Source organism: Panicum virgatum, chromosome 1K (genome assembly GCF_016808335.1).
Source record: "Panicum virgatum strain AP13 chromosome 1K, P.virgatum_v5, whole genome shotgun sequence".
NCBI lineage: Eukaryota > Viridiplantae > Streptophyta > Magnoliopsida > Poales > Poaceae > Panicum > Panicum virgatum.
This window is the reverse complement of record NC_053136.1, coordinates 27,281,223-27,302,036: the sequence shown is the minus strand read 5'-3', so window position 1 is coordinate 27,302,036 and position 20,814 is coordinate 27,281,223. Positions and strand designations below refer to the sequence as shown.

Here is a 20,814-nt window from a genome sequence, read left to right as displayed (position 1 = left end):
GTGATCGTCAGGATTGTATCGAGCGTTTACATAAATGCGTTTGGCAGGAAAAAAAAAACACATGCTGTTTAGATTTTTTTGGCAAAATAGGCATCCTGGTCCCTCAACTTTCTATCAAGGGTTAAGTTGGTCCCTCAACTTTGAAATAGGGCAATCCAGTCCTTCAACTTTTGTTTTTAGATCAAGTTCGTCCCTTAACTTTCAAAACGGTTAATCTAGTCCCTCAAATTTTATTTTTGGATCTGGTCCATCTCTTGGGAGCTCATTTTGTAAATATCTAAATATGTTTAACATCTAAATAACCCAAAATAGATACAATAGATATAAAGCATTAATATAAGCTGCCTAGAAATTATGGTGCTTCAAAATAATGGAATGAATATAAAAATAGAATTTGAGGGATTACTTTGGCCAAAAAATGAAACTTGAAGGACTAAATTAGCCGATTTAAAAGTTAAGGGATGAATATGACCTAAAAATAAAATTTTAGGGATTAGATTGGCCAATTTAAAAGTTGAGGGACCAACTTGACCCTTGGTGGAAAGTTGGGGGTTGAATTTGTCTATTTTGCCATTTTTTTCTTGTGAACTGATGCTGTTTTAGATAACGCACATGCTTTCTCAGTCCACAATAACTACGAGAAGAGCAACTATGATGCTGTTTTGACCTTCGACTTCCATTCCTAGAAGCCTTTTTATAAATTCTGGTATGTACATGCATCGCATGTCTCGAAATTTATACCTATAACTATTTCTAAAGCATGTAATGTTTCGATCTAAATTTTTAGTTTGATTTGCATTGTATCACTGACTGGTGGCCTTAGTTCATCCCGTATACGCGTCAGACCAGCCCTATAGTTATACCAACTTTCTCTGTAGCAACGCACAAACATATTTGCATAATTTAGACTCCTGATACACTAACAATGGAGTTTTAATATAAATACTGAATGCATATGTATGAACGGTAATGCAAAGTTTCTCTACCGATGCTGTCGGGCACGGCAATTGCGATCCAAGATATACAAACTATTTAACATATAGTATTGGTGCAGTAGAGTTCTTCAGCTCTCCTAAAAAAACGTAAAGGTCCCCATCAGTTAGAAGATGAAGTTCCTGATTTCCACACCAAAACACATGATCAACAGAAAACAGGTGAGGCCGCGGCAAGAGCAGTTCGCTTCAGCATCAGTCAACAAACTAAAACTATTGCAGGAAGCAACTGCAAATTCTTTTGTTCATACATGGAACGGACCATTGCAGCAAAACACCACCCACAACTCACAGTACGGCAAGGGGAAAGCAGAGTTTGCAGACAGATCAAATTGTAAAATTACACCTGATCATATGCAAATGCAGCGTAAACAACTCTCATTGGACAGTCATCGAGAGAATCTGGCGTGCAAGGCCCGGGTCCTGTTGAAGCAGCTCTCTGATGTTGTTCTCCACTTCTCCCACCTGTTTCTCAAGGTATTCCTTCGAAGTCTAATCATAAGATAAACCAATACAAATGACAAATCTAGGTTAGCTTTCTCTTGGGATTTCAAGAAACTAGTAAGAAACAGACACGCTGTTGGGCTGCTCAGCAAACCAGCCGGCTGCCTGCTGGCTGCGGCTGCAGTTCAGACAGCTGCAGCGCAGCCACCAATGGAGCAACCGAACATGCGGAGATCAAGCTTACCTGCATTGATGCTATCGCGCTCTCACTTTCATTAAATTTTTGCTCTTGCTCGTTCAAAAGAACTGATTTTGGCTCCAAAATAAACCTGCAGGTAAATGGGTGCCCAGAAAATGAAATGAAATGCAAAGATATTATATTTATACCATTGAAGACCACGAAATTGACTCTCCATGGTGAAAGATCTTGTTGGATTACTTACACTTTTCCTGCAAACAAATGTAGCATCATCAAAACCAATAGAAAGTAAGGCACATTTGACATTGACTAACATTTGGACAACTGTGCCACAATATTTACAATGATGGAAGTCACCAATATTGTAAGAGGGTAAAACAAATAGACTAGAACTTGTTTAACCAACTGGGATAACTGCAAGTTCTTCGACCTGATCACATTGCATGATTCCATTACCCACCAACCATTGCACCAATAAGATAGACAACATTCATCCAATAACAGGGGCTGATTATCACATGACCGGAATACATAGAAACAATGAGAATTGAGAAGGTAACAGGATAAGCTTCAGATTCAAATCCAGAAGGCTCTTTCTTAAGATTCAAAATCACTGGGGTCGCTATTTTTAAGACATCCACTGCACAAATAATCTCCAAAAAGACCAGTACCACCATTCATTTCCACCATTAGACTCAACAAAAGTAGAAATGATTCAAGTAGGTCCATAACATTTTCTCTCAGCAATCTGACGACAGAGCCAATCAAATGATTAGAACAAGGTTTTTAAGGCGTCGCCTATGCGACGCCTAGGCGTCGCCTAGGCATCCGAGCGGAAAAAAAAGCTGGGCGTCGGCGTCGCCTTACCATTCCTCGCCTTGGCCGGCGTTCCAGTGCTGCGCCACCGGGGGACGGAGCTGCGCCGCCGCCTCCTGTCCTTCCTCCTCCTCCTCCTCTAGTCTTGCATCGGGTGGAGGCAGGTGCTGGCGGCGGCAGAGGTAGAGGCGGGCGGCGGAGGAGGCAGGGGTGGGCGGCGAGCTGGCGACAGAGGAGGGACGGTGTACATGCACAGGGGATCGTGGAAGTCGTCGTCTTTTCCCCGAATCGCGGGGGTGCAGTGATCGAGCACTGTGGGAAGTACACTGTGGGGCATGGCGTCGGGCGTGGCAGTCGTCCTGGGCATCGTCCTCGGCCTTGCGGAGATCGCGCCGGCGTCCTGTCAGCCCCAGCAGGCGGCGTGGTCGTCGCTGTAGGGTGAACCGTCTTCCAGGTGTGGCGTGGTGTGGGCCCTGCAGGCCAGGGTCTTGCATATATATGTGCGCCAGCGATAGTGGGGCACGTGGCGGTCCCGGGCCCCACCTGGGTGGAGTGATAGCGCGTGCGCTAAGGGGTTCCGGGAGTCACGTGGAGGTCCCGGACCCCTCGAGGGGGAGGTCCGGGCCTCCGGTTGCTAGTGCTGAACATCCCTCCTTGGGGGACATGTGGCGACGCCGGATCCCTTCCCGAGCAGGGGACGGGTCCGGGGCCGTTGGTATGGTGAGGTGGAGTCCGGACAGCAGGAGTTGGCAGAATAGTAACGGGAGTTGTGCCGAGCACGTCTCGTACCGCGTCGCAGGTTCCCACAGTGTTGCCATAGCGTCCGGGATGGCGGAGCAGTGATCGGAGTTGGTGGACGGGACTCCGGTCACAGCCACTGTGGGGAATGGCGGCCTGACGCCATCTGACCTGGGCGTTGTGGAGGAGTGGTTGGCATTTAATGCCTCCGTACGACGGGCGGGTGAGCGGAAGGGCCGTTTGTCCTTTTCGTCAAAGGGTGGCCTCGAGCGAGACGGAGACGATTCGCCCCGCTCGAGGGTAGGCTCGCTACCCTCGAGCGAGGCAGAGACGCGGGGCGCGGTCGAGGGTCTCGATGGGAGCCCTCGAGCGAGACGGAGATTACCACGCGGGTCCGAGGGGGCTGCGGATGGGCCGCGTGCTGGGCTTCTTTGAGTCCTTTCCTTTCTTCCAGATTGGAGAGAGGCCGTAGGCCTTCGCAGGCTCAGTTGCCTAATATGTGTTTGCGTTTTTAGGGTGATTTTAGTACCCCGATTAGGGTGCCCCTAATCGTGATCCCCGAAAGTAGCCCCCAAGGCTTTGGTCGAGTCAGGGGATTCGGCCAAAGGGTATTTCGGCGATTTTACCCCTTGACGTGATTGATCGGTGCTGCGCTCCCGCCAGGCGCACCTGGGTGCCGGCCCGGCGGATGTGACAATTCGTCGGTCGGGGTAGTGCGCCTGCGGAGAGAGTACTCCGAGGCGCGCGCCCCTTTTTGTTTTGTTCCGGGGACGAGACGCGTCAGCGTGCTGAGCTGGCCAGGGCCACGATGGCGCCTGCTGCTCTGCAGCCGGTGCTTTTGCCGCGCTGTCCCGCGCTCAGGGTCTCGGCCCCGCTTTCCCTGGTCGCCTTGCGACGCGCCGTTCGAGGGCAGTCGGCCAGCGCCGATGCTGCGCCGCTTAGCGTCCAAGGGCTCAGCTTTGCTTTGTCCCGTCATGTCTCAGCACGGTAACCGAGGGTTTGTTTCGCTCGTGGGGAGCCACGCCGTCACGGGCGGTCCAAGCCTTCGCCCTTCGACAGGCTTGAAGCTTGGCGCCCGACGCAGCTATAAATAGGGGTCGTGGAACTCACTTTCCTCTCCAACTTCCTTGCTCTTACTTCTAGCATCGCCTAAGTCTCGTAATGTTATCCTTTGACTTTCACGACCAGCCTCCAGATGGGCTGGCCTGGCTTTTTTAGGCTTTGATGCTAGAAGAATGCTTGCGAGCGGCGGGGGAAAGCTAGAGAGGGCGTGCGCACCATCCCTTAGCTACAGTGGGATTAGCAGAAGAGCATTGGGCCCATGGGGTCTTGCTTCTGCGATGTCCCTTAGCCTGAAGGGGGGTTGAGACGCCTGACCATGGTGTTGGTGCCAGATTTGGTGGCCGTTCTTCGCATCATCCCTCCTGGCGACAATGTCGCTCTCGGGGAGATGGTGTGGAGGGTGTTGTCCGCCAGCTTGGCCTCCCGCAGGGTCTTCGGTGGAGGAGATGCTAGAAGAAAGATTGCGAGGAGGGCATCCCGCTGGACCCGTGCGGTCTGGGATCTGCTCCTTGCAATCCCGAGCAGCCTGGCCGTCGCGCCGGCCAAGGACTCGGTGCTCTTCATCGGCGCTCACTCCTCCCCAAGACAGGGAAAATTGCCACGCAGGTGGCAATGCGTTTGTACTTTTCGACGGCTTTAAACCGGTAACCCTTTGTAATCTTTGTTCGCAAAGATCAATGAAGTCTCCTTCTCCTTCGCGGAGAGGACGACCGAAAGTGTATGGGTAGGCACCACCCCTGCAGGGGATTTTGGTCCTCGAATGTGTGAAGTTTCCTCCGTGGGGGCGCGTCAGCGCACCCGCGGGTGTAGCCCCTGAGGCCTTGGAGGAGTGTTTGCACTCGTCCAAGGGCTATAATCGTCGTCCTGCTTGGTTTCTTCACTGAGGTGGCCGTCCAGCGTCTTTTTCAGCCGGCATCGGCACTCCTTTCAGCCGGCATCGGCGTTTTTCGTGCTGGCACAGCGACCCAGTGTCCGGCTGAACCATCTGGCAGACGCGCGTCAAGAGTGGGGGTTTTGGTTAAACACATGGAATTTCATAATCGACGGTCGTCGATCCATTCAAGGGTGCGGCCAGGGCCGCGGTGTGCGAGGAGCCCCCGAGCCCCGGCCTGCGTGAAGGCGTTCGGGGAACCCTCGACTTTTATTACGGCCCTCGTCGCCCTTCCGTAGGGAGGAGGGGTGAAGCGCACCATGCTACCCATGCCTGGGCCGCGAGCTATGGCTGCTTCAGTGAGCTGTTATCGGGTAGTTCAAGTGGACATCCGTGCCCCGTTAGATAAGGGTCGGCTCGTGGTCCGTGGACACGTCACATAAAGCGCTCGCAAAGGTTCGCTAGGCGGGACTCGGACCCATTCGATAGGGTCCGAGGGCTCGATGCTCTCCCACGATGGGATCCCCCTACTAGGCACCCTTGACTGGCCTTTAACACTACGTAGGACGTCTCGAACTCCGCGTTCGAGGGTAGCTTGTATGGTACATCCATGCAGTCCCTGACTCGGCGATCTGGGGCGCCTGTCGAACCCTCGACGGGCCAGGCTTCGAACCCCTGATCAGTAAGGCTTCGGAATAAGGTTCCCTCGACGGTGAAGAACCCCCGAAAGGAATATTCCGTCACGGTTCGCAAGCGGCGCGGAGTCGCTGGTTGTGTGCGCGGGTCTTCCGCTGGTCGTGGGCGACGTGGCCCGGTACGTGCGGTGCAGTGCGTGCGCGCCTTTTAAGGCGACTACCTCAGGTGGACGAAGCGGCGTGGGCGGCGGCTGACGGATGGAACAGGGCAACAGTCGCGCCGCGCTCATCGGTTACCGCGCCGTAGTTATTGCCGAGTGCGTGCGTGGGAGACTCCGCGGTCATGGGGCCCATCCGTCAGCAACAGCAAAATCTACCGCATTCAATGCGGGGGATTCGTGCCGTGGCGGCGAATCCGCCCGTCGTGGTGAATAAAAGCGAGAAAGGGGGGATTGTTTGGGCTCACCTGGCCATTTGCCTTCATCTCCCTTGCCTTCTCCACCTCCCCTGCATCCTGAGCCCACAGCCGAGAGCGAGAGGAGGAAGGAGAGAGCGAAAGCGCACCTTAGGCACCGCAGAGCTTGCCTTCCCACCACCCCCCCCCCCCCCGTAATTCGAAGCAATGTCGGACGTCCGGGAGCCGCTGCCGTGGGGGAAATCCACCGCCATAGAGGCGGTTTTGGAGCAGCTGGTCGCCGACCGGCTGCTGCCGATGAACACCAGCTTGGAGCGGCCGGCGTGGATTCCCCCGCGGCTGCAGGAGACCGAGCCGAATTCCTCTGAGGGCTATGTCGTGACCCTCGTGTGTCTCCACAAGTGGGGATTCGGCGTCCCCGTCAGTAGATTCATGCGGGCGTCGTGCGAGTACTACGGGGCGGAGCTGCACAACTTCGGCCCCAACACCATCTCGCAGGCGGCGGTCTTCGTCGCTGTCTGCTAGGGATACCTGGGGATTGAAGCACATTGGGATCTGTGGATCCACTTGTTCCGCGGCGAGCTCTTCGTCGAGAACGTGCAGGGCCAGCCGAAGAGGTTCACGCGCGCGGGCAGCCTGATGCTCCATTTGCGCCCAACCCGGAAGAACCTGTACATCCCCAACAAGATGACGACGAACAATGCCGAGTGGACTCGAGGGTAGTTCTACCTGCGCAACTTCGGCAATAGGCTCCCGGCGTTCACCAATAGGGTGCATCGTGAGAGACCAGCGAAGTGGGACTGGGGGGTATCGCCCCCAGCGCATCAAGCCAGGCTCGAAGTGCTCACCGAGGCGTTGGTGCACCTGGCGAGGAAGGGGTTGACAGCGGCTGCCGTCATCGCGAACTTTCACCGGCAGAGGGTGATTCCTCTCACGGAGAGGAGCCTGCCGATCTTCGGCCTCACCCCCGGGGTCCCGACCTCGGGCTCGAGGACGTCGATTGCGCTGCTCCCCCGAGGCATCGCTGCCCGGAGGGCGAGGAACGCAGTGGCGGAGTTCCCCGACAACGCAAACTATCTCTGGGAGATCAAGATGCGCCCCGAGCCGAGGTACCTTTCAGTGGTGAGTCTCGATTTCGATTCGTTGCCGACTTGTGCTATTCCTTTCCCCGCTCCCTAACTCTGATTTGATTGCGTTTTGCAGGGGTGAGCCGCAGGTGCCACCCCTCGAGGCCTCCGATCTCGGAGGAACGCGAAGTCAACCACCTGCACGCAGAGGCGGTGAAGAAGCGGAAAGACGCAGCGGAGGCGGCTGCCGACAGGAAGAGGAAGAGGAAAGAAAAGCACGACAAGGCGTGCAAAATCGCACACGCGGAGGGGAAGCCGCGGCCCACTACGCCCGAGTCCACGGATGAGGACACCTCGGATGCCGAGGTCAACCTCCCGGGTGATGACAAGGCGGCGACAGGCGCGGATTCTCCGCCGGTCTATCAAGGGGCTGGCGACGAGGGGCGGAGCGGAGGTCGCCCACGCCAGCGGCGGGACGAAGGTCGCCCATGCCGGCGGCGGGCGGAAGATCGTCTACACCCGTGACAGAGCGGAGGTCGCCCCTGCCGGCGACGGGTGAGGAAATCCCCGCGCCCGCGATGTCGACGGGCAGCGACGGGTCCGCGGCGAGTGCGGAGACGCCCGCGCAGACGGCCTCGAGGCTCCAGGCCGATCCGAGGACGACACCCTCGGATCAGTCGTCGAGGGGCGTCAGTGTGCCGCGGGCCCGAAGGAGTGGCACGGGCAAACGCAGTATGAGCGCCCGGTCCGGGTAAGTGGTTTTGGTTTTATTCTTTGCGTTCATTTAATCGATCCCCCAATCCTACTAACCCTAGCCTTTCTTCCCCGATTTCCAGCTCCGGGGCCGTCGCCAAGGATGCAGCCCCGCTCGCACCGGCCAAAGCCCTCATGACCGGGGGGCGCGCCACACCGCACACGGCGCCGCAGCCCCCGCCCGTCGTAGATATTGTGGCGGAGGCCGCTAAGCTGTGTGAGGCGATGACTCGAGGGGCCCAAGCGGCCCAACAGGCTCGAGCGCCGGGGAATGGGGGCGATGCCGGCCAGAGTGGCGTTGAAGCAGCCGCTCAGGCTCACGCCGTGGGGGAGGCCGGCCGGGGCGGCGCAGATGACGCCACCCGGCCGGACGTCGAAGTCGAGGCCGGTCGGAGCGACGCGGATAGCGCCGCCCGGCCGGTCGCAGAAGGAGCTGGGGGGGACGCGCAGGAGCGCCCCGCCAGCCAAACGGAGATGGAGACCCTCGTCCCCAAGCCCCCGAGGGCTGGGGTCGAGGGCGTCGCGGAGGAGTCGGCGCCGAGGGCGCCGGTGGCGGAGGAAACCCGCGTCTCGGTGCCTGCAGAGGCCCGGGACGAGGGTGTCGTTGCGGCAACGACGGCGCAGGTGACGCCAGAAAGCGTGGTGCCGGTGGTGCAGCGAGGAGTTCGGGGACTCGAGGGACATCGACCCCGCTGCTGCGGCAAGCGCCGCCGACCGGATCGCTGAGTTTACGTCGGCCTGCGAGGAGGTGCTCAACGCGGGGACGTCCAAGGGGCCCCATCACGGGGCAATCATCCAGTCTGGGGTGCCCCCGGAGTTTCTCCGCGACGAACAGGAGGAGGAGGCCGTCTGGCATGCGCAGATCGAGGCCGGCTCTCAGATTCTGAACCACCTCGATCGCGCCCTGGAGCTCCATACGACGACGGATTACCAGATCAGTCAGGTAAGCGGCTCCCTCCCGAGAATCGTTCGTATTTGGCCTTGATTTCGTGTGTTTTACCCATGCCTTTCCACTTGCAGCGGCTGAGGGACATCTCGCGCAAAAAGAGCCCCGAGATGACCCGGCTGTACTCCCAGGTGCGCTGGCTTGGGCAGCACAATGCTTGCTTGGTGCTCAAGAATATCGACGCCAACACCAAGATGACGGATCTGGGGGCGCGTCAGCAGGCGCTAGAAGAGGAGCTCGCGCGGACCGCCGGCGAGCGTGACGTCCAGAGGGCCGCAGCGGAGCAGAAGGCTCAAGAAGCCGAGGCGCAAACCGCCAAGCTGCAGCGCACTAGGACGGCGCTTGAGCAGAAGAAAGCCGAGCTCCAGCGCAAGGAGGCCGAGCTCCAAGGCAAAGAGGCTGAGCTCCAGCTCGAGAAGGCGACTGTCGCCACGCTCACCGGGACCCTCGAGGAGAAGGGCAAAGCCCTCAAGGAAAAAGAGGTGGCCATCCGGAATGCGGAGGCCGCCCTCAAGGAGAAGGAGAAATCCTTGTCCTCGCTCGAGGAGGCCGCCCGAGTCCAGCAGGAGGAGGCGCAGAAGAATATCGCGGGTCTCGAAATTTCGCTGTTGTTGGGTTCTAATTTTTCGCAGCTTATCTTGATTCCTTTTATCAGAGTTGAGGCAGAAAGTGGCAGACGAGACTGCGGCGAAGGAGGCGGTCAACACCGCGCTCATGGCGGCGCAGACGGAGTACACTGACCTGGAGCGGACTGCTGTGAGCGTGTGCCAGGAGCTCGAGGGGGAGGGCGCCGTGTCTGGTAGCTCGGTGATCAGCCGCCTGCGAGCGCTAGGTGGCCGGATCACCGAGCACGCCAAGAGCACCTTCCGCCTCGGTGTCCTGCGAGCCCTCGTCGTGGCCTCGACGCACTATATCATGGACCTCCAGAGGGTGTCGTCGGGGTACGTCGTTCCCAACGACGCCGATGCGGATGCCGCATCGGCCATCATGGATGACGCCGAGGAGTTCGCCACAGTCCTGGCCGGGAAGCTCGAAGCTGACATCCCCCGATAGCCGAATTGATGGATAAGTCTGTGGGGCCCTGTACTTGTGGGGCTGCAGCACCTTTCCTGCTGCATTGCTGTCCCTAGAGGACAGCATCTTGGACTGACTTTGGGAGGCAGGACAATAGTCAGTTAGCATCTAGGACAGTCCTTGTGAACAGTAGCATGGTGGCCTTGCTGCCCCCATCTAGGACAGCAGCAGTTAGCATCTTAGACTAGCTTTTAGACTAGAATCTTAGACTAGCATCCTGGCTGCCCAGCCAGCTATAAATATGTATCCCCAGCCCCTTGGGTTGGCATGGCTTTGAGTTTGTGAATATGAGAAAACCAGAAAATTGCCCCAAGTTCATTGTCATCCTCTCAGCTCAATGAGAGTTAGAATTGAGCTTCTAACACGAATTCGATGCTGCTGAAGACCCGCAAAGGGGGGATGATAACCTGTAGGGAGACTGGGCCTCGGAGCCCATGTAATGAATTAGTACTTGTCGTAATTGTACTTGTGAATTAAAAAATTCGTTATCGTAAATCGACAGTGTGGCCCATCGAGGCCTTTCTTTTCTTTACTCTACTTCCGTGTTCTCGTATGCGACTTTGGTAAACTTCTGCGATGAATTTCGCGGTAATAAGCGACTTAGGCGTGGGGTGGTGAGGGGGTGCCGTATCCCGGAGGCGTAGGCGGCCCCACGACTCAGCCGGCCCCGTACCGTAGTTGCTTAGGCCTCGCGCCCGTTTTTTCCAAGTGTACGAGAAACTTGAGACGGAAATTTTTCGAAAAAACGTTGGCGATTTTTTGGGGACGTTCGGGCGTTCCCCCCGTAGTAGCCCCCGAGGGAGGCTTGCTTTACCGAGGGTAAAGTCAGGCATACCTCAGTGTTCGTGCGCATCCGAGCCCCCGAGGGTCCGGAAGGTTCCAAAAAAATGAACAAGCAAAGCATACTCCTTTATTATTTCGGGAAAACGAAAATGCGAGTACAAACGATGTACAAATAGCTCGGAACTATAAGGATAGAAGCGACGTAGCTGCTGTATGTTCCAAGCATTGGTGAAGACTTCGCCGTTTTCGTTCGCCAGCTTGTACGTGCCGGGCTTGAGCACCTCGGCGATGATGTATGGGCCTTCCCACGGTGGTGAGAGCTTGTGGCTGCCCCTGTTGTCCTGTCGAAGCCTCAGCACTAAGTCCCCTTTGTTGAGGTCTCGGCGCCGAATTCTCTGCGCTTGATATCTTCGCAAAGACTGCTGGTTGCGCACAGAGCGTAGGAGCACCACGTCTCGAGCCTCGTCCACTTGATCCAGCGAGTCTTCGCGGGCTCGCTGGTTCTGCTGCTCTTGATGGGCCTTGAGCCTTGGTGACCCGTACTCCAGGTCCGTGGGGAGTATGGTCTCGGCGCCATAGACGAGGAAGAACGGGGTAAAGCCCGTGGCTCTGCATGGGGTCGTCCTCAGGCTCCAAATAACCGAGGGTAGCTCTGTGAGCCACCTCCGGCCAAACTTGTTCAGCTTGTTGAAGATCCTTGGTTTCAGTCCTTGGACGATCATGCCATTAGAGCGCTCCACTTGTCCGTTCATCTGTGGGTGCGCCATAGCCGACCAGTCCACACGTATGTGGTAGCTGTCGCAGAACACCAAGAATTTCTTGCCTGTGAACTGGGTGCCGTTGTCGGTGATGATCGAGTTCGGGACCCCGAACCTGAGGACAATGTCAGTAAAGAACAAAACGGCTTGCTCGGATTTAATCTTGCCGATGGGTCGAGCCTCGATCCACTTGGAGAATTTGTCGATTGCTACTAACAAGTGGGTGAAACCCCCGGGCGCCTTCTGCAGCGGGCCGACGAGGTCCAGCCCCCACACGGCAAACGGCCACGTGATGGGGATAGTCTGCAAAGCGTGGGCCGGGAGGTGCGTCTTTCGAGCGTAGAACTGGCAACCCTCGCAGGTCCGCACGACGTCGGTGGCGTCGGCGACCGCGGTGGGCCAGTAAAAGCCTTGTCGAAACGCGTTACCCTCGAAGGTGCGCGGCGCGACATGATGACCGCAGGTGCCAGCGTGGATGTCACGGATCAGCTCCTTGCCCTCGGGGATGGGGATGCATCGCTGCAAGACGCCCGAGGGACTGCGCTTGTACAGCTCGTCGTCGATTAGGGCGAAGGACTTGGCCCGCCTAGCGAGGCGCCGCGCCTGAGCGCGGTCCGAGGGTAGAATCCCTCGAATCATCCAATCTTGGTAGTGCATGCGCCAATCTTGCGAAGTGGGGGCCTCGTCGATCTCCATTGCTTCGGCCTCATCCCTGGAGGAGGTCTCGAAGTCAATGTCCATGGGCTCGGCCTCGTCCGCCGGGGGGTTCCCGCCGGAGGGCCCGGCATTCGAGGGGCCTGGCTCCGCCGGATCCTTGAATTCGACGGAGGGCTTGGTGATGTCGCGAGCGAAGATGTTCGTGGGGACGGTGGTCCGCCCTGACGCGATCTTGGCTAGTTCGTCGGCATCCTCGTTGTACTTGTGCGGGACATGATTGAATTCTAGGCCGTCGAACTTGTCTTCGAGGCGGCGTACTGCTTTGCAGCATGCCTCCATCTTCGGGTCGTGGCAGCTAGACTCCTTCATCACTAGGTTAATGACGAGTTGAGAGTCACCGCGTACGTCGAGGCGTTTGACGCCAAGCTCGATGGCGATGCGAAGACCACTTAGGAGGGCCTCGTACTCCGCCATATTGTTAGACGCAGGGAAGTGCAAGCGTATTACGTATCGCATGTGATCTCCGAGGGGTGAGATGAAGCGGAGGCCAGCGCCGGCGCCGGTTTTCATCACCGACCCGTCGAAGTACACGGTCCAGCATTCAGCCTGGATTTGTGGTGGGGGTAGCTGAGTGTCCGTCCACTCAGCCACGAAGTCAACCAAGACTTGGGACTTGATCGCTTTGCGGGGGGCGTAGGTGAGAGTTTCTCCCATTAGCTCCACGGACCATTTGGCAATTCTACCCTCGACTTCCCTGTTGCGGACTATCTCTCCCAGAGGGAAAGACGAGACTACGGTGACGGGATGGGCCTCGAAGTAGTGGCGCAGCTTGCGCCGAGCCAAAACCACTGCGTATAGCAGCTTCTAAATCTGAGGATACGTGTCTTGGTTTCAGACAACACCTCGCTGATGTAGTACACCGGCCGTTGGATAGGCAGAGCATGGCCCTCCTCTTGTCTTTCGACAACGACCACCGCGCTGACCACTTGGGTCGTCGCGGCTACGTACAGATAGAGGGGCTCGCCATCCACGGGTGGCGTGAGAATGGGGCCGTGAGTGAGCGATGCCTTCAGCCTGTCGAGGGCTTCTTGAGCTTCGGGGGTCCACATGAAGCGCTCGGTTTTCCTCATGAGTCGATACAGGGGTAAGTCTTTCTCGCCGAGACACGAGATGAATCGGCTGAGGGGCGCTAAGCATCCCATGACTCTCTGTACCCCCTTTAGGTCTCGGATCCGTCCCATCCGAGTGATGGCCGAGACTTTCTCAGGTTTGGGTTCGATGCCCCGCTGGGAGGCAATGAAGCCCAAGAGCATGCCACAAGGGACTCCGAACACGCACTTCTCGGGGTTGAGTTTTACCCCTTTGGCCCTTAGGCAATCAAATGCGATCCTAAGATCGACAACCAGGTCGTCCGCCTTCCTAGATTTTACAACGATGTCGTCGACATATACCTCTACGTTCCGCCCGAGATGGTCCACAAAAACGTGGAGCATACACCGCTGATATGTAGCTCCGGCGTTTCTGAGGCCAAAGGGCATCGTTACGTAGCAGTACATGCCGAAAAGTGTGATAAAAGAAGTCGCGAGCTGGTCGGACTCTTTCATCTTATTTGGTGGTAACCGGAGTAAGCATCAAGAAAGGATAAAAGTTCGCATCCCGCAGTTGAATCTACGATTTGATCAATGCGCGGCAAAGGAAAGGGAACCTTCGGACATATTTTATTTAAACTAGCGTAGTCTACGCACATCCGCCAACTCCCATTCTTTTTCTTCACTAATACAGGAATAGCTAGCCACTCGGGATGGAATACTTCCTTGATGAATCCGGCCGCCAGAAGTTTCTGCAGCTCCTCGCCGATCGCCCGGCGCTTGAGCTCGTCGAAACGTCACAGGCGCTGCTTCACCAGCTTTGAGTTGGGTCGGATATCAAGGGAGTGCTCGGCGACCTCCCTCGGTATGCCAGGCATGTCCGAGGGGGTCCACGCAAAGATGTCTGCGTTGGCGCGGAGAAAGTCGACGAGCACCACTTCCTATTTGCTGTCGAGGGTGGCGCTGACCTGCAACGCCTTATCGTCGGGGTGATTCGGGTCGAGGGGCACCTTCTTGATACCTTCGCCGGGTTCGAAGCTGCCAGCGTGCCGGTGCGTGGAGTCCAAGGCCTCGTTTGCCATCTTGTCCAGAGTGGCTGCGAGAGCCTCGTCCTCCGCTTGAGCCTCCGCGTGCTCAACACACTCGACGTCGCACTCGTAGGCGTGCTCAAACGAGGAGCCGACGGTGATGACACCCTTCGGACCCGGCATCTTCAACTTGAGGTAGGTGTAGTTGGGGATGGCCATGAACTTGGCGTAACAGGGACAACCAAGAATGGCGTGATAGGATCCCCGAAACCCCACCACCTCAAAGGTGAGCACTTCCTTACGGAAGTTGGCTGACGTGCCGAAGCAGACGGGTAGATCGATCTGGCCGAGGGGTTGGACTCGCTTCCCCGGCGCAACGCCATGAAATGGCGACTTGCTGGGGCGAAGCTTGTTCAATCCAATCCCCATGAGCTCCAAGGTGTGGGCGTACATGATGTTGAGGCTGCTGCCTCCGTCCATGAGCACCTTAGAGAAGCGGGTGTTGCCGATGATGGGGTCGACAACAAGCGGGTACCGTCCCGGGTGTGGGACGTAGTCGGGGTGGTCCTCGCGGCCAAAGGAAATGTTGTCCTTCGACCAGTCGAGGTAGGATGGCGTGGCCTTGGAGACGGAGAAGACTTCCCGGCGCTCGCGCTTACGCTACCGAGAGGTCATGTTCGTCGTTGGTCCTCCAAAGATGAAGAAGGCGTTCTCCACCGGGGGGAACTCGTCATCTCCACCTTTGTCGCCAGTATTCTTCTTCTTGTCCACGTCGCGATGCGCGACGCGATTGTAGTACTTCCTGAGCATTTCGCACTGCTCGAGGGTGTGGTTGACCGAGCCCTTGTGGTAAGAGCACGGCTTCTTGAGCATGTCATCGAATAAGCCGCCTCCACCTCGAGGGGGGCCTCGAGGTCCTTTGCGGTCCGGGGCGGCGACGAAGGCCTCGTCGGAGTCTTCCGCCTACCCCGGTCCACGCTGGATTGGTGGGGCCTGCTTCTTCCCTTTCTTCCTGGTGGAGAGTGCACCGAAACCTCGTGGTACTGACGTGCAGTCCCACCAGGCTGCTTCAAGACTATCGAGCGCATGCGAGACGCAGAGCTCTCGGCCTGCTGCAGCTTGCTCGATGAGCACCTGTGCCTCGCGATGCAGGTTGCGACCCGAAGTCGTCGACGGCTCGGGCATCGCTTGGAGTAAGTAGGCCGCAACGACGAGTTTTTACCGGCCGTTTTCAGTTCCGGAGGTTTGTCGACGTTGTCAACGGCTAGAATCCGCTCCCGGGCAACGCGTGCCGCCGCCTGGGCATTTGTGCCACGCGCGGTGTGCTGTTGCTCTAGTGCGGTGCGCAGCTCCTGAGTCTGCCGACGCTGCTCGTCGAGCTTGGCTTGAAGCTCCTTGAGCTGCGCCAGCTGTGCCTGCCGCGCCGCCGAGCTTGACGAAGAAGGGGCCGCAGCCGGCACCACCGGTTGGTTTGCCTGCGCGTCTGCCCCGCAGTTCCCGTCATCACCCGGAGCATTGTCCTCTCGCCCGTCCGCGTGCTGGACCATGAAGCACTCCCGGGCGGGATCGTAATCCCCCTCGCTGGAGTCCTCGGAGCTGGTGAGGCAGTAAGCCGCCGCGAGCTGGAACGAGCGGAAAGCGTTGGGGTCGCGGACCCCGGAGTAGTCCTCGGCCTCCTCGGCCGCGAAGTTGTTCATGAAGAAGCTGATGTCGTCGGCGATCGAGCTCGCCGTATCGGGGTAAGAGTCGTTAGGAGACGATGCAATGAGGTTGCGGATCGACAGGAGGTCCTCATACTCGGCGAAGTTGGTGCTGGACGAAGAGGCGTAGGAGGCAGCGTTGCACATCCCGAAGGGGAAGGGCGACGCCGCAGTCGCGCCCCCCCTGGGAGGCACTAGGGCTGCAGTCGATGATGGTGCCGGCGTAGCTGACGCCGAAGCACGTGATGACGAAGCGGTGGCCCCGTCGACCGCGACGCTGAGCTGTGACATGGCAACCTCAACCCACGTGGGTGAGCTGAGGCGTGCTACCCGGCGCCGCTCCACGCGCGCTTGTCGCGAGTGCTGGTAAAGTCGGAGTGTCAGGGTTGCGTCTGGGCGAGAGGAGCTCCATGAGGCAACCGTTGCCGGTTGCTCTGAACTCAAGACTCCCGAATCAGATCACGTATCCTGCTGGGAGCGGATCCGAGACGCCCATGGGGAATGGGTTGGATCTGCTCGCCATCCCTGGAGATCAAATGGGAACAAAAGAGAAAATGTCACGCAGCGGCCCCTATCTGGCGCGCCAACTGTCGGTGCCCTGACCCGGCGGTCCAGACCCAACCAGTGATGATGCTGCATGTTCCTCGTCCCAGATGTTGATGCAAGAGGCAATACAGTAACACACGGGTTTATCCTGGTTCCGGCCGTGGGGCCGTACGTCCAGCAAAGGGGTGTGCGAGAGCACTGTACTATCTTGCACTGGAGGTGCCTGTAGTAGGGGGTACAGGCGAGACGAGAGAGGGAGGAAAGCTCCCAAGTCTCTGCTAGAAAAGGAGTTGATTGAGGCGAGTGTCAATATCGAGTTCAGAGGAGCGTGGGTGCTCTGCTAGTAGTACGAAACGTTGTGTCCTATCGAATGGGCCGACCGCGACCCCCTTAAAGGAAGCCCGCCTCCTCCTTTTATAGACACAAGGAGGGACGGTGTACATGCACAGGGGATCGTGGAAGTCGTCGTCTTTTCCCCGAATCGCGGGGTGCAGTGGTCGAGCACTGTAGGAAGTACACTGTGGGGCATGGCGTCGAGCGTGGCAGTCGTCCTGGGCATCGTCCTCGGCCTTGCGGAGATCGCGCCGGCGTCCTGTCAGCCCCAGCAGGCGGCGTGGTCGTCGCTGTAGGGTGTACCGTCTTCCAGGTGTGGCGTGGCGGCGTTCCGTGGGCCCTGCAGGCCAGGGTCTTGCATATATATGTGCGCCAGCGGTAGTGGGGCACGTGGCGGTCCCGGGCCCCCCTGGGTGGAGTGCTAGCGCGTGCGCTAAGGGGGTCCGGGAGTCACGTGGAGGTCCCGGACCCCTCGAGGGGGGAGGTCCGGGCCTCCGGCTGCTAGTGCCGAGCATCCCTCCTTGGGGGACACGTGGCGACGCCGGATCCCTTCCCGAGCAGGGGAAGGGTCCGCGGCCGTTGGTGTGATGAGGTGAGTCCGGACAGCAGAAGTTGGCAGAATAGTAACGGAAGCTGTGCCGAGCACGTCTCGTACCGCGTCGCAGGTTCCCACAGTGCTTCCACAGCGTCCGGGATGGCGGAGCAGTGACCGGAGTTGGCGGACGGGACTCCGGTCACAGCCACTGTGGAGAATGGCGGCCTGACGCCATCTGACCTGGGCGTTGTGGAGGAGTGGTTGGCATTAATGCCTCCGTACGACGGGCGGGTGAGCCGAAGGGCCGTTTGTTCTTTTCGTCGAGGGGTGGCCTCGAGCGAGACGGAGACGATTCGCCCAGCTCGAGGGTAGGTTCGCTACCCTCGAGCGAGTCAGAGACGAGTTGCCTCCCCGAGGGTAGGCTCGTTACCCTCGAGCGAGGCGAAGACGCGGGGCGCGGTCGAGGGTCTCGATGGGAGCCCTCGAGCGAGACGGAGATCACCCCGCGGGTCCGAGGGGGGTGCGGATGGGCAGCGTGCTGGGCTTATTTGAGTCCTTTTCTTTCTTCCAGATTGGAGGGAGGCCGTAGGCCTTCGCGGGCTCAGTTGCCTAATATGTGTTTGCGTTTTTAGGGTGATTTTAGTACCCCGATTAGGGTGCCCCTAATCGTGATCCCCGACAAAAACCTTGGATTAGAAAACATTTTTTTTCCAACAATCCAACTACAGAACCACTCAGACTTGACTACAGATATACAGGAGAGGGTCTCTTTGAAAATACTGCTACATCCCAAAACCTAGCTTAAAAATTTTGAACTTCTATGCTATCATTATATGAGACTTTTCAATTTTTCATTGGTTGTGGTTCATTAGTGTTCTATTTTTATTTTTTTGGTTAGCTCGATTGGTCACATTTGCAGCATGAACTTCTAAATGCTATAGGTGAAATAAACACAAGGTGCACATAAGTACATTACATAATTTTCTTAAATAAAGTATAAGGATAGGTAAAGTAGTTAATGGAAGCAAAACATTTATGAGTGGATATCACCTATAACATTTATGAATGGAAGCACAACATTCAAGATGGTTATCAGCTACAAATAATATAACCCACATAGGTTCAAGATGGTTATCAGCTACAAATAACATAACCCACATAGGTTCAGAGTGAAGATAGTCACAGGTTACAAGTTTTTTCGATGACCATATATATAATAATAATACTCACTATTGACACCTGATCACTCTGTGATCATTCGACAATAATAATTGGCAGCATGTTAGAGAGAACTCAATTGGTCTTCTACACATTTCATGGACAAGGAAAATACGTAATAATGGGTAATCTTGGCTTCAAAAGCGAAACAGGATTATCTACACAAAAATTCTTCCTTACCAACAGTCTTGTAGGTGTTAGTGTCATCTGGCAATTGGCGGAGTTCCTCCAGAGTGAGGTAAGCACGCTTCTTTTCCCCCTCTTTAGAACGCATTTGGGTTTGTAACTGAGAAAAGCAAGGTATGTTACAACTTACAAGAGAACAAGAGAAATCATGTCTCAGAAAATTTTGTCACGTATAGGCTATAAGTTACTGAAGGAATAAACTCAAAGGAAATTCCATCAAATACAAAGCCATGGAAGTATAGGAATTAGGAACTCAGGAAGATACAGAATGCAATCTAATTAAATAAATCTGTATTTACAAAATGCACAAAAAATATTTTTGCATTGTATACAAGTACAAAAATGCTGAGATAATGTTGTGCCCAGAAATCCATTCACTTCAATTTCAGTAATAAATCCATCAATGTCTAATTCCACTTTAACTTTTGCAGTGAGAAAACAACATAGACATTTTGTAGCAATCTTTGTTGGACAGTTAAAAGCGGCCACACTCCACTATTTCATATGCCCTTGAAGGGGAAAAAGATTGAAAACAAACAGTGCTACTGTATTATCACTTACTACTTCCGAACAGCAAAAGCTCTCAGGACCATGACTCTGGACTCTGGCCTCTGGCCTCTGGCCTCTTTTGTTAATAGTTAGAATAGAGAGCTATTCTAGAACTAGAAGCACTGAACCATCCGTATAGACAATCCTCCTCCCAACAGATAAGCGTATTCAGCGTAAGGAGGTGTGGTAGGCTGGTAGCCAACCAAACGAGATCCAGAAACCACTAGAATTCTACTCAGCATGAGAGTCGTACAAGCAAGATGCACAAACACTGCAGGAGTTCCGATCCCACAACAAAACGAGATCAAGGCAACCGAACAATGCCCAAAGGATGAGGCACGATCAAAACCGACGGCGACGCATGGCCCCGGAACGACTCTAACAGAGAAGGGCTAGTCCTTTCCATTCAGCATTTTTTTTCCAATTACGAAGTGAGCTAGCAATAGGATCGAGAGGGGTAACCTGCTTGATCTTCCCGGTGGTATCGAACATCCGGGCCTGCAGCTCCATGAACGCCTGCGCACGAGGAAAGCACGAAAGTGTCAACGAGACATCGGCGGACGGAACTAGCAAGAAGGTGCGGGCGGTGGCGAGACCCGCTTGGCACGTACCGTTCGGTTGGCTTCGTCCGCCATGGGAGAAGGTGGAGCGGGGTCAGGAACCCTAGCGATAAGCTCGAATCGAATGGAGGGAGGGTAGAGGAGGGGAAGGGGGACGTGCTCGAGGCTGGGCAAGACGAAAGGGGCTCAGATTCAGGGATGCGCCGGCGCCGGCGCTGCGCGAGATCGGCCGAGCAGACGACCCGAAGTGGGTATTCTGGGCTGGATTTCTAATGGGTTTACAGCTAGCCAGCTAGGCCTGCTGCTTGAAACCGAGACCTTCTTCGTTTTTTTTTTATGGTCTGGGCCTACGGCTCTGTGTTTAGTTTGGGAAAAGTTTGAATTTTAGTACTATAGCACATTTTATTGTTATTTGATAATTAATATTTAATTATGAACCAATTAAGTTTGAAAGATTCATCTCGTATGAAACAGTTAGTACTGTGTAATTAGTTATTTGTTCAACTATATGTGTCCAAAGACTCGATGTGACGGGTAGTTAGAGAATTTTTTTGGGAACTAAACATGGCATATGTCGGTACCTCTGGAGGGTACCTCCTCTTACTGTGTCAAGACTCGCGTAGTTATTTGTAACTATGCCCTAAGGAGCTGAGCAGCCAGACCCCTGGGGTCCGGCTACATCTCGCCGGACCAACGGTCCCGGACCCGCTTTCCGCTCAGGGACGGATCCGGTGACGCCACGTGTCCCGAAGAAGGGAGCGCTCAGCCAAAACAGCCGGGGCCCCAGACCTCCGACGGGATCCCGAACCCCCATATATTATCCGGACCCCTCAGCGGGGAGGGAACAGACACCCCGCCTGG

General features: G+C 56.1%; 1 protein-coding gene across 1 annotated transcript; it reads right to left on the bottom strand.

The window, feature by feature from the left end:
* Positions 1-1,162: 1,162 nt before the first annotated feature.
* Positions 1,163-20,228, bottom strand: LOC120700465 (prefoldin subunit 1-like). The gene is made up of 6 exons (XM_039984723.1): positions 20,005-20,228; positions 19,856-19,909; positions 18,839-18,944; positions 1,880-1,886; positions 1,681-1,765; positions 1,163-1,484 (listed from the first exon to the last, which is right to left on the bottom strand). Exons 1-6 carry the CDS (start codon positions 20,026-20,028, stop codon positions 1,371-1,373), a joined length of 390 nt encoding a protein of 129 aa, XP_039840657.1. The 5' UTR covers positions 20,029-20,228; the 3' UTR covers positions 1,163-1,370.
* Positions 20,229-20,814: the final 586 nt, after the last annotated feature.

Excerpts from the sequence above, each read along its gene's own strand:
- LOC120700465 (XM_039984723.1), bottom strand. The coding sequence starts at position 20,028 with ATGGCGGACGAAGCCAACCGAACG. Across the intron at positions 19,910-20,004 it reads CGGACGAAGCCAACCGAACG|GCGTTCATGGAGCTGCAGGC; the intron begins GTACGTGCCAAG and ends CCTCGTGCGCAG. Across the intron at positions 1,485-1,680 it reads GCGCGATAGCATCAATGCAG|ACTTCGAAGGAATACCTTGA; the intron begins GTAAGCTTGATC and ends TCTTATGATTAG.